Source organism: Schistocerca gregaria, chromosome 3 (genome assembly GCF_023897955.1).
Source record: "Schistocerca gregaria isolate iqSchGreg1 chromosome 3, iqSchGreg1.2, whole genome shotgun sequence".
Lineage (NCBI taxonomy): Eukaryota > Metazoa > Arthropoda > Insecta > Orthoptera > Acrididae > Schistocerca > Schistocerca gregaria.
The window spans coordinates 816,386,355-816,400,323 of record NC_064922.1 but is presented as its reverse complement, the minus strand read 5'-3'; the positions used below and the strand labels follow the sequence as shown (position 1 = coordinate 816,400,323).

At 38.0% G+C, this 13,969-nt stretch overlaps 1 protein-coding gene across 1 annotated transcript in view; it reads right to left on the bottom strand.

Annotated features, from left to right (window-relative positions):
* Positions 1–7,315: 7,315 nt before the first annotated feature.
* LOC126354412 (ATP-dependent DNA helicase 2 subunit 1) overlaps positions 7,316–13,969 on the bottom strand; it is a 146,851-nt gene continuing 140,197 nt past the window's right edge. The window contains exon 12 of the mRNA XM_050004030.1: positions 7,316–7,568. Coding sequence (XP_049859987.1) covers positions 7,452–7,568 — 117 coding nt within the window. The 3' untranslated portion in view covers positions 7,316–7,451. The remainder of the gene's footprint in view (positions 7,569–13,969) is intronic.

Genomic DNA, 13,969 nt, shown 5'->3' with positions numbered 1-13,969 from the left:
AATCTCTGTTGTTACAAAGAGTTCAGTAAGTAGGTGTGTTAATTTTGTCACTGTAATTTGCATGTTTGTTACCATGACTGCTGTTTTGGCATCCTTTGTCCCTAAAGTGTCATATATTGTATTGGGAGACGAGACATTTTATCATCACTAGTGCTGAGTTCCTGTGAGTCTACAGAGTTCTCATTTGTCAACTGTGAAATTTTCTTTTCTTGGGACAAGGCAATCAGTCTGTCCCATTGCTGCCAACATATTTTATTTCCTTCTGGGTAATTTGGTCATGTTGCTAACCATAGAATAGTTTGAAATACATCTCTGTTTTCAAGCCTGCCAAAGTGTACTTTCCCCTCAAGATCCCTGTACTCTATTGTTCTTCTGTTGTGTTCCCATTTACTGCTCAAATCTTGTGATGTGTTGGTTTGCTCCTGTCTGTTTGTCATTGTTGCTTCTGTGGTAGTTGTGTTTGCCTTTGTGATTTTTTCTCTACTGTTTGTATCTTTTAATAGGTCAGATTTGTTGTCTGTGTTTGCTACTCGTATATCCATAGTAATTTTGTTTATCTTTGTTGCTTGTTGATGGGTATGCCGTACATGAGGTTTTGGTTTGTCTGATATGCGTATGTTTTTGATGTGTTATTTGTCTTCTGTAGTTTCTGTCTTTATGATGGCACATTCCTGTTTCTACTGTTGTAGTCTGACTCTTGTCTGTTTGAGTCATGGGTACTTCCACCATGAACAAAGCGTAGTGGTGTTATGTACTATTTACACTCTATGGTGTCATATTTGGTTTGGTTATTGATGATTGCTTTGTGTACTTGTCTTAGTTGTTGTGTTTGGTTGTTTTGAATCTTTTTGTGCTGTCAGTTGTTTTGTTGATTGATATGTTTAAAAGGTGTCAGAAGCAGGGATTTTGAACTTGAGCACAGAAGTGTGTCATTACTCTCACAGATAACCAAGTGCCAAACAATTTAAAGTCACACGCTGTTCCAACAACTTTGGTGCTGTAAAGAAATACTGTACGAAAATGACCTGATGGTAAGATGACCTTGAATATAAGATGATCCCCAGAGTGCTAGTTCTGCAAGTTTCGCAGGAGAGCTTCTGTAAAGTTGGGAAGGTGGGAGACGGATACTGGCAGAAGTAAAGCTGTGAGCACCGGGCGTGAGTCGTGCTTCGGTAGCTCAGTTGGTAGAGCACTTGCCCGCGAAAGGCAAAGGTCCCGAGTTCGAGTCTCAGTCGGGCACACAGTTTTAATCTGCCAGGAAGTTTCTTAAGATGATTCCCTTTTTTTGACAAGGCTTCTTGAGAAATTTTTATTTTTAACATATTATGATTAATCAAAATTTTAAAAAAATGCTTCAATGTATAAAGCATCTGCCTACAAAAGTTAACACTGTACCTATTGCAAACTTATATCATTTATTGATTGCCTATAATGCAAGGAGGGGGAAAATTGTCTACATTAATTTTTATATTCACTTCCTTTTTTTGTTTACTACCAGCACAAGTAGTATGGGGTACAATTTTTTTTATCATGATCACTATCACTTGTATCATCATCTTTATTTCTAAGCCTACTGACGGTTTCTTCTAGCCTGGCACTCTTACCATATTAGGCATCCTCTAAGCCATCTATAGCATTTGATACGCAACACTTTTTGGATCCTTTCATAATAGATTCAGTTGAGATTGTGCCTCAGGTAGTAAGGCTTCTGTTAAGCAAAGAGCCTGGTATTCTGTTGCAAACAACCTTCAAACAATCTAGTATCAGGTCATTTATCAGTCATCCTTTTTCTTGGCATCCAAATATTGGCCCTGTAGGCAATTGATCTTTTGGTTGGTTGGTTGATTGATTTGGAGGAAGAGACCAAACAGCAAGGTCATCGGATTAAGGAACGATGAAGAAGGAAGTCGGCCGTTCCCTTTCAGAGGAACCATCCCAACACTTGCCTGAAGTGATTTAGGGAAATCACAGAAAACCTAAATCAGGATGGCTGGACACAGGATTGAACTGTCGTCCTCCGGAATGCGAGTCCAGTGTGCTAACCACTGCGCCACCTCACTTGGTGATCTTTTGGTATAGTTTCCCTGTGAAGTGTCACAAGTGAGAGGAGCTTCCTTTCATCTCTTGGCACCCCTAGCATTACAATTATTTTGGCCATTTCATTGCCAGAACTTTTCACACAAACATTATGAACTCCCTTCAAGTCGACAGTAACAGTTGATGGGATACCAAAATAAAAAGGCACCTGATCGGCATTGGCCATATGGCTTAGCAAGTAGTCATGCTGCTATCACTGATTATGCAAGACTGATACACACACAGTTTTTAGTCAAATTCTGTGGGAAATCAATGAGCTAGTATTGTTTCATGTTGACTGTGAGGCCTGACCTCTACATCATTCTCACACAACAGCCAGTGCTTGCTTTGATTTCTGTGACACAACCATTTGGAAAACTCCTCTCTCCAGCACCTTCATTTGAATAATTTCTCAAGAAGTCTTCATTGCACTTCTCTCACACATACTGAGCAACCTGCTCCTCCAATTCATGAAACCTTCCCTACTTTGGTTCCCTGAAAGTTTGTCATGCTGAATCACTACTATTCCTCATGGCACAACAGTGTGCCTTGTCTTAGTCTCTTCAAAAGAACTACTCCATTCTGCTCTCTCCAGTGTGGTTCTCCGCCATCCTCTGACTCAGAGATTTTATACCTTCTTCCACATTGTCTTTCAACTGCTTTTGTGGTCTTCCTCTGTCTTCTTTCACTTTTTCTCAATTCAAATACCTTTTTTATTTCTCTTCCAGTACCCAGTCTGGGGAGGTGACCAAGGCAGGGGTATTCTCTTATTTCTTATTAATCTTACAATTTCAGCTCCTTGTGTATGTCATGGTCCAACTCAGCATTCACTATAGAACTCCAGAAGCTACTGTTGTCTTGAACTGCCCTATAAATCTTATGCAGAACTCCTTGTTCAAATAACCTGAGCTGCTTCTCATTGGTACTTGTTAATCTTCACGTTTCACAGCCATAGGTTGCAACTGGCCCGATCATGACCCTACATATTTGCAATATGAGCTGTCTATTTAATAACTTGTAAGCCAACAATTTTCTTAAACACTTGGAAGCACATGTTACTGCTCAGAATGAGAAGTGTTATTCCAGTTGACATGGAATTTGTCCTGCTAATATTAGATTGCAGAAGTCAAACATCAGCAGATGTTCAAAGTTGAGGCCTGCTGTTGATAGTTTATCAAAGTGATTATTTTCCTTCCTGGTGAGATTCATGCACTTATTCTTCATTTCACTGATATCAAGGCATCTTGGTTGTATGGCTTCTTTCAGATCACATATCATTCTCTCTAATGAAACTCTTCTTCTACTATAAATGCAACATCATCCGCATATGCACACATCTAAATTGACTTTCTGCCTAATAACCAGGTGTTTAAGGGTTCCATATGACTGCTTCAAGAGTCAGATTGAAAAACATTGTAAAGAGGACATCCCCATGTCTGACTACTGTACTAATGTTAAACTAATTAGTTCTCCATCCATTCACACTACAGTCTTGGAACCAGCAAAGTTAGTTGAGTGAGTGAAGTATACTTAAATGGTATACCAAGCAGTATCAAATCATTTAGCACTTCTGCCTGATCAAGAATATCAAAGGCCTGGTTGGAAGGCTGCATAGAGGTTATCAAGCTAAGTATTACACTCAAATGCCTTTTCATGTATTTACCTCCACACAAATGTCTTTTGTTGACCTGTTAGGCCAAAAACCACACTGATATTCTTCCAGAATCTGTTTTGCTGCTGTAGATAATAGTAGGGCAAATTTTATAGGTTTCATTCAGTAGTGTAATTCCTTGATGATTCAAACAAGCCTTGTCTCTTTTCTTATGTATTGGTTGAATTACATATAAGGTGCTCTCCCCCAGGATTCTTTCTTGTTTCCAAATCAACTTTATATGTTTGTGCCTTCACTTGTGGCAACCAGTATCCACATTTTTCAACAGTTCTGCAGTTATTCCATCAGATCCTGGTGCTTTGTAATTTTTCAGATTGTGGGCTTTCTTCCACATTTCCTATACTGTTGGCTCTTCTACTGTATATCTGCAGTGTAATGGAGTAGCTGCTCATTCCTTATAGCACTGGCTTCCACAATTCACTTGAAGTACGCTCTCCGCCTTGGCAGGACATGTTTATTTTTCAGCAAAATTTCCTCTTTGTCTTTACATGCCATTTCTTTGAATCTATATTCTTGAGTTCCTTCTTTAATTTTCTTATAAAATTTTCTGCTTTCATTCCTTTGGTAGAGATCTTCCAGCACATCTGTCTCCTTATGGCTTCTCTTTTTTTACCCCTACACATCCTTGCTGTCTACTTGTATTTTCATTATATAATACCCAGTTTGACCTTGTATTTCATTATAAGCATTAAGTATTGCTTAGGTTTTCTGTTCCATTGAGTATGTTTGTCATCATATAACTTTTCATTTCTAAGTCTCTCCGTTTCCCCCAGTATTTCATGAACTGTTGTCGAAACACCATTTACAATAGTGTTTAATTTTTTGTCTTTATAGACTCCACCATCTTCGGCCTCAATCGGCTCTGATATTCCTGAGTAGACCTGCCTTTCAGTTGTTCTACATTCTATTTTTCTTACTCTGGTACTATTTCCTTTGGTAGCAGTAGCAAATATCTGCCTTGCTATGTAAATGTCAGAAGCAGGATTGGCTCTTCCGAAAGTCTGCATATTTTCATATTAGATGCCTACTTCTTTTAAACCAATATATAGTCTATTTGGTTCGGTTCATTTGCTCCCGGCATGTTAAAGATCCATTTGTGTGTCATATATAAGATGATGTGACTTACCCAACAAAAGCGCTGGCAGGTCGATTGACACACAAACAAATATATCTGTGTGTGTGTGTGTGTGTGTGTGTGTGTGTGTGTGTGTGTGTGTGTGTGTGTGTGTGTGTGTGTGTGTGAAACATAATTACTGCTTTTAACTGGTTTGTGACAGCAATCTGGTCGATCCTCATACTGTTATTAGTGGTTTCATAGTGCCCACTTCCTTATCAAACACACTTCTGAAAGCCTCTTCCTTGTCCATTTTAGTATTATAGTTACCCAGGACCATTCTGGAGCTATATACAGATATTTTATTACAAACTTTCTGTAGCTAATCATAGAAACCATCTACCACATCTTCATTTAATTGTTCATGAATGTGACACTGTGAAACTTGTCTTCAATATGCTGAGTACATATTCCTTCATTACGTGGAGTGAAAGCAATAATAGTTCTACACATGTCTTTGGAGACTATAAAACCAACTCTCCACTCTCCTTGTCTTTCATTTTATCCTGATTAACAGAGGAAGAATTTCTGCTCACACATCTTACCATTACCAGTACCATCTTTCTAATTCTATACCTGTAAGTCTGTAAATGTCTGTATAAGTGCAATACTTTATTTTTGTTATTCTCAAATTGTAATACTAAGACACGTGAAGTATCCTTATATGAGAGTTCTACAGACAAATGAAACTACTACTACTACTACTACTACTACTACTACTACTACTACTACTTCCCTTCCACTTGATTTCCTGGAGTGCAACAAATCTCATTTCATCCCTCAGCTTCTCTTCAGAAATACTGTTCGTAGTTTCTAACCACAGCAGTGCATTCATGTTCCATCTTCTGAATGAATCTGAACTACTGCAAATGAATGTACTTCCAGAAACAATCAACTCTGTAATTACCCTATCAAATGTTGTATTAGTATTTGATATGATATAAGCACCAGTATATCCATATTCCTGTCCCTTGGCACATTCATCTTTGTTGGGACAGTCTGGCATTCACTGTTAAATTAATATTGATGGTAGGCTTTTTACAAGGCAGGGGTATCAACCGTCTACTCAATCCTCAACCTGGAGAGGCAGGCTTCATTCTGAGATTAGTTCCCCAAAGGGAGTTGAAGACCTAGTCTATACAGCCGTCCCCCACCACCATGGGGACACATTTTGTCTTTTTTTGATGAGGTCCACCTTTTTTAGTAGAAGCACACACACAGTCACTCAAACATAACTCACACACACATGCCGACTGCCTCAAGACACTGGGGCCTGGCTGCACCTGATGTGAGCAGCAATCTAACTGGGGTAAGTAGTGGGAGTAAGGAAAGAGTGTAGGTTGGGGAGGTTGAAGTACAGCAGGGCAGCGGTGGGGAAAGTGCTAGTGTTGGCTGTGAGAGTGTGCAAAAATGTCATGGGGGCAGGATGGGGATGATGGGGCTGCTGCTGCTGCTGCTGTTGTTAGGTGCACATTGGAGAGCTGTGCTGGCAGGGTGGGGGAGGTGGAGGAGGAAAAGAGGAAAGGACTATGTAGGTGTGTTGGCAGGATAGAAGGCATGAGTAGTACTGAAGTGAGAACAGGGAAGGCATAAATAGTAGGAGAAAAAAGACTAGTGAAGGTTGAGGACAGAGAGATCATAGGAACAAACGATTTGTTGTAAGGAAAGTTCCCATCTGCGCAATTCTGAAAATCTACTGTTGGCAGGAAGAATCCAGAACGCACAGGCTGTGCAGCAGACATTAAAGTGAAGAGTATTGTGTTGGGTGATGTGTTTGGCAACTAGATGGTCCAGCTGACTCTTGGTGCAGTTAACCTGTCTTCACAGCTTTGCTTCTGCCATCTCATACCTTCCAAACTTAACATAAGCTCTCCTGTGTAGCTTGCATGAGTAGCACTCCTGCAAGAAAGCATACTGTAAATACAAGACACAGCCTAGGGGATTGCTTCCAGAATCAATTTTCACTCTTTAGCAGTGTGTGGGCTGTTATGAAACTTCATGGCAAATTAAAACTGTGTACTGGACATCTGTGCTGTTTGTAAGGTAGAAGATGATGTACTAGTGGAAGTAAAGCCATGAGGACAGGTTGTGAGTCTTGCATTTGTAGCTCAGTTGGTAAAACACTTGCGTGTAAAAAGCAAAGGTTGTGGTTTCAGGTCCCGGTCTGCCAGCAAGCTTCAGCTCGTTAGCTGTCATGCTCATGTGGTAAGTGGCACAGTTATTGCAGCTTAATTTGTAGATCACATGGTTGCTTTGACAGGGAGATGTCTTTGACGAGGTACAAGATGTCTGTGACGTGACTTGTGTAGGTTGTAGTGGGAGTATGTACGGTCTCAGATCTATATCTATTACACTGATATGAGCCATTATGCACAGGGTTGGGAGCACGGGTGGAGGAGGGACAAGATGAGAGGTTTTATTTAAAAATTGTGAGGGGTTTGATAAAGAGATAATTTTAAAAAATAGGCATTTGTGATTTAATTACAAAAAGGTAAAAGCATCTTGTGGACCAATAAATGCAAATAGTGAATACATTTCATGTATGCAATCTTGTGGTAACAGTTGTGTAAAAACAGCACTTGCATACATTCAGTTCACTGAATTGTAAACCATTTCAACAAGTTCTTGTTTCTTCTTTGTTGAAATGCCCCTGACACCTTCAGATTGCAGGTACTCCTTTAGCTGGTTTACTGTCAGTTTCTCTATCTGAAATAAGAAGGCCAGAAGATTAGCATGGACAGCTCACAGAACAATGCAATGGAATACAAGGACTGTTCAAAAAGTAAGTTGCCTTTTCAAATTGCATGGGCAACGTACATTTGATTATTGATCTTTTTTGGTTACGTTGGTACACTTGTTCACAGTTCCAAGTGTACAGCATACTTCATTTGTTTTTGACAGAGAGAAAGGTCAAACATGCTTTAGTGTGCTCAGCGATTTTCGATTATTATTAGAAAAATGGAGCAAAGAATTTGCATCAAATTTTGTGGGAAAAGTGGAATCAAGTGCTCTTCCAATATGGCTGAGAAGATTCCAATGACGAACCTCGCTCTGGATACCCCAGCACATCAACAACAGAACAGATGATAACATTGAAGCTGTGAAGAAAATTGTTTTGGAAAATTGTCAAATTAACATAGGAGAAATTGCTGAGGATGTTGGCATGTCGGTTGGCTCGTATCATGCAATTTTTTCGGACGTTTTGACCATGAGACATATCTCAGCAAAGTTTGTTCCAAAACTTCTCAATTTTGATCAGAAGAACCATCACCTAAGCATAGTTCAGGAGTTCTTGAATGATGTCAATGATGATCCTGATTTACTCAAAAGGGTCATAATAGGTGACAAAAAATAGGTTTAAGGTTAAGATGTTGAAACCAAAGCCCAGTCATCCCAATGGAAGCATCCTGGAAAGCCAAGACCAAAAAAAGCATGCCAAGTTTGAGCAAATTTCAAAGTTTTGCTCCAATGCATCATGAATTTTTGCCTCAAGGTTGTAAGGTCAATGAGGAGCATTACCTAGACATTATGCGATGTTTGCGGAAAGCAATAAGTTCACCACATTTAGCACCCTGTGACTTTTCCCTGTTCCCAAAACTGAAGAGACATGTGAAAGGATGAAGATTTTCAACAATTGAGAAAATAAAAACTGCATTGCTAGAAGTACTCAATGCTGTACCAGAAAGTGCTTATGATAAGTTATGTGAGGACTGGAAGAAGTGTTGGCACAAGTGTATTGTATCTGGGGGGATTACTTTGTAGGGGACAACATGAATATTGATGAATAAATAAATATTTTTTCATAAAAATATAAAGTCACCTTACTTTATGAACACACCTCATATATGCAAGAAGCAGTGCTTCATACATAAACAAAAATTACAATTACTCCATTCTCGGTCAAAGGAATTAAGAAGGTAATTAATTCCTTCAATACAAAAAACAGCTCTCACAGAGGTGAAAATATTAGCAACACTAAAATTATGTTTTTTCATACATGCAATGTTTTCATTCATGCAACACATCACTATCAGAGGAAATATTTCCTGACACACTGAAATATTCACTACACTTATAATACAGGAAGTATTAAAGATATTAACAATTACCAACTAGTCTCACTGCTTACTTTCTTCTTGACGGTTCTTGAAAAAATGATGTATCCAAGACTCATACTTCGCCTCAACTTGTCTTTCGAAAGGCAGCTTGGATTTCAAAAGGGTACTTCCATAGGATACGCTATTTTTTTCAATTAACACATCAGATAACACAAAATTTTAATGATGAAATATTGCCAACTTGTCAAAAGCATTCTTAGTACGGGGTTCTAGAAACGCTCAAAAATTACGGTATCAGAGACCTTGCTGGCAACTGATTTTCATCCTTTCTGATCAAAAGCATGCAGAATGTTACATTGAGAAACATGGAGAGTGTCCACAGTAAAAAAAGCACTTCAGAGTTGTGGCTAATCAATACAAGTGTACCACAGGGCTCTACACTGAATCATCTTTGCAGATGATTCAAGTATAATTAAGCCTACTGGAGTACTACTAACATTTTCTTCAACATTACTAACACTGAGTTTAGGTACAACACAATACATGCAATTCAGCACTGCACAAGGCCTAACTATGCCATTAAAAATAATGCATGAGGATAAATCAGTAAACATGACAGAAAATTCCAAATTCTTAGGTGTTTATATTGATAAGAAACTGAACTGTAAGTTGCAATTCTTAGCTCTGCAAATAATGTGAGATTTTAGAGATGAAAATGTAAACAAAGTAGATTTGTTTTTCCTATTTTCATTCTCTAGTGTCTTATGGCATCATGTTCAGAAGTAACTGAGTAAAACAAAATGTTTTTAAGAGAAGTGTGCAACAAGGATAATGTATGGTGTCCATTTTAGAATCCCTTGTAGACAGCTCTTTAAACAACTGAGGATACTTACACACTCAAAGCACATTTATTCACTTATAAAGTTTGTTGCCAACAATCACAGTTCGAAAGCAAAAGCAACATTCATGAGTGTAATATCAGAACGAGAAGTGAATTACACACTGAAATGATATCTGCTTGAAAACTCCTCCGAATTCCTAAATGTGTAGTGTGTGTGTGTGTGTGTGTGTGTGTGTGAGAGAGAGAGAGAGAGAGAGAGAGAGAGAGAGAGAGAGAGAGAGGGAGAGAGAGAGAGAGGAGAGGGAGAGAGAGAGAGAGGGAGAGAGAGAGAGAGAGAGAGAGAGAGAGAGGGAGGGAGAGAGAGAGGGAGGGAGAGAGAGAGGGAGGGAGAGAGAGAGAGAGAGAGAGGGAGAGAGAGAGAGAGAGAGAGAGAGAGTAATTTACAAGGGAATGGTCTAGCCCAATATGTTGAAACCTACCCTGAAATTTTTCACACTGGAAGGATTAACCGAGAGAAATGCACTGTCAAAAATTTTAGCTGCTAAAGCACACTACAAGTATTTAAAAAATGTTAAAGTTACCCATTTTTGCCATATGAAGAGCTACTTATAACGAAAGCTTATATAGTACTTCCTGCCTGGTGCAGGAATGGTGAATAAGCAGTTGCAGGCATGACAAGAGAACACAGTGCTGTGAAGCCCAAAATGGACACATGCAAATTTTCAGCATAAACCATACCAAAATGTTTCAAATCATTAAATTTTTGAATAACTTGAAGTTCATATTGACAGATAAACTTTTGCAGATGTAATTGTTACACAAATCACTAGTAGAGGAAAGAAAATGAAATAAATGTATGTTGTTACATTACAGATGACGTTAATCAATCGGGACTTTAATTTGACGAGATGAGATATTTTACAACTACTCCTGTAGCACAGATCTTATGATGATTTGTAAATAGTGTGTTTTTACTAAGTTTCTTGTTTATTCCCTGTAGTTGTCTCAAAAATGTAAAGTTTCCTATGCATTTTACTTTATGAAAAACAGTTTATTAACAATATGCTGCTTTTTACTCACAGTGATTTCCACTTGGTTTCTCACCTACATCGAGGAATGCCACCTGCTAGCACATCTTTGGTGTTTTTCTTTGTTAGAAACTGATACTTGTAGCCTAATTTTTAGTTGCTCAGCACAGCTATGCATTTCTTACATTTTACACAGCACAATTTTTTGCACACCACTGTTTTCTGTTTCTTTTCATATTTCTATGTAAGTATTGTGGTTTTTGTTCTGTAGTGTTGCCAACATAAACATTGCCACTAGTTTGTCTTTGACCTATACACTTCTTTTGTATATTAGTTAACTGTATGTGTCTAATTCTATTTAATTATGTTCCTGTAAATAAAATAGAAAGAAACTTCCACATGGGAAAAATATATTAAAAACAAAGATTCCAAGACTTACTAAGCGGGAAAGCGCCGGCAGACAGGCACAATGAACAAAACACACAAACACACACACAGAATTACTAGCTTTCGCAACCGATGGTTGCTTCTTCAGGAAGGAGAGGGAAAGACGAAAGGGTGTGGGTTTTAAGGGAGAGGGTAAGGAGTCATTCCAATCCTGGGAGCCTGTCCTTTTTTTCCCCCTAAGGGAAGTCTTTCCGCTCCCGGGATTGGAATGACTCCTTACCCTCTCCCTTAAGACCCACATCCTTTAGTCTTTCCCTCTCCTTCCTGAAGAAGCAACCATCGGTTGCGAAAGCTAGTAATTCTGTGTGTGTGTTTGTGTGTTTTGTTCATTGTGCCTGTCTGCCGGCGCTTTCCCGCTTGGTAAGTCTTGGAATCTTTGTTTTTAATATAATTATGTTCCTGTGTATTTATATGCTGTGTAAGAGTAGTGAGGGACTATTCCTTCTCTACTCTTGCACAGTATATAAATACACAGCTACGTAATTATATAGAGTTAAAAACAAACAATTAACTAAAATTAAAAAAAAGGACAGAGGTCAACAGCAAACTAATGGCAATGTTACGTTAGCAACACTTCAAAACACCAACCACAGTACATACTTAGAGATATAAAAATAAACAGAAAACAGTGGCGCATGAAAAAAAGTGCTGTGTGAAATGTAAGAAATGTATAGTTCTGCAAAATAACTAAAAAAATTAGACTAACGAATCAGTCTCTAATGCAGAAAACCACCAAAGCTGTGCTATCAGACAGCATTTCCCTATATAGGTGACAAACCAAGCCGAAATCACCATAAGAAAAAAGCAACATATTGTTAATGAACTGCTTTTCGACCTCAAACACAAATCAAATTATAAATATGTTTAAATATTGGAAAATCCAGGATAGTCTGTAACAATATGACGAAAAGGATACTTGCTACTCACCATACAGTGGATATGCTGAGTAGCAGAGAGGCACAACAAAAAGACTCAGAAAGTCAACTGGATCCAGCTGCCAGAGACTGTAGTCATGAGTGTGTGGGCTGCGTCTGCGTGAGTGTGTGTATGTTGTCTGTTTTTGATAAAGGGCTTGTTGTCCGAAAGCTAACTTTGTTTTGTTGTGCCTTACTGTGACTCTGCATCTCCGCTTTATGGTGAGTAGCAACTATCCTTTTCATTATATTGTAAATACATTTACTTACAGACCACTGATGATGCTTTACATCAACAAAGGAAAACCCCCTCTGGTGAGAAAAAATGCTATTTCTTGTAGTTGCAACAACAGAATGAAAATACTCTCAGCATTTGTAAAGCAACTATGGACAATATGGCCACACAAATGAAGAATTTAATTACTAGTTTTATTTAGACAAAGTTGAGATGTGGAAAGAAATGGTTGTGGCCACTGTTCTGCACAGTGTGCAGTGTACCAGGCATACTTAACCAAATTTGTGCAATGTAAGGAAGCAACTGGTATTGCACATAAGTCTGGAGTTTATAAAAATACTGTTCCACGGATAAACCTGAAATGATAAAGAGCTATTGGAAGCTGCACTGTCAGACAGTTTTTCGAAAAATGCTTTCCAGTGTAAAAAACTTACTTTACCGAGAAACTGAATCACAGTATTAGTAGTTCTGGGTGTAATCTGAATTATATTAACAGACGTTTTGGCATCATCTTAATGACAGAGGTACTGTTATGTCCAGGCCAAAAGTCCAACAAAAGCAATTAAGTATTTTCTGCCTCTGGTTTGAAGATGTTTCGGATGTAATATTGAAATTTTTCTCTCCCATTTTTCCTGATTTTGCTAAGACAATTATAATCTTTTTACAACAAAAGATTTGTTTTACAAATTTTTTGTCCTAATTTGCCTTGAGGTAACTTAAGAAAGATACAAAGCTGCAAAAACAGTATACCACTGGTACTTATCAGTGGCATTTGTTGTATATGAATATGTCATAGCATCTATAAACTGCAAAGCCGATTGTCTTCCACTTGAAATGAAAATGTGCAGTTTGCATGCATTCCTCACACAAAACCTGACTTATTAGCTTTATACACAGCATTTTAGGGGATAGCGAGAGGAGCTACAAAATGCTATATAGTATTACAGCTGTTAATGACATATCTAATTGTTTAACTGAAGTAAAATTTATAATTTTGTGACTTCCTTTTCTGTAAAACTTCCTGAGTATCTTAAATGAGGTCAAAGAAGCCCGGAAGTCGGTAATGAACATATTATTTCCATTCAGAGGGGTCAGTCTCATAAATCTCCCTCTGACTCTCACAAGCAGTTCTAAACGTTTTAGAATAGTTTTCCTTTCACAATTTTGTAAGTTTCGTTTTGGTGTGTAATTTATACTTATTGTAAATCTTTGTTCCATTTATACAACTAATGTTCAGGTTTTACAAAATGGACTTCGCGCACTGCTTAGCCATAAGCATTTTCTTCTTCTTCTTCTTCTTTTTTTTTTTTAAAACAAAAAAAAATTAACACCCTATCTTTTTGTCAATGAAAGCTAATACTGTCAGGTTTTCTTCCAGCTAGGAAGGTACCGTCTTTTTGTTCTGGGCTTTAATTAGCACAACAATCAACTTTTGAACCACAATTCCTAGAATCATCAGAGTTATTTTCCATTGCTTCTAATTGCACAATTTCTAAGAAATGTCAACATCATCTGAATGAAATTCGAAGAAGTTAACTACTAAATAATACATATGTACATCTTCAGGAGAAGTAGTTGATTTAA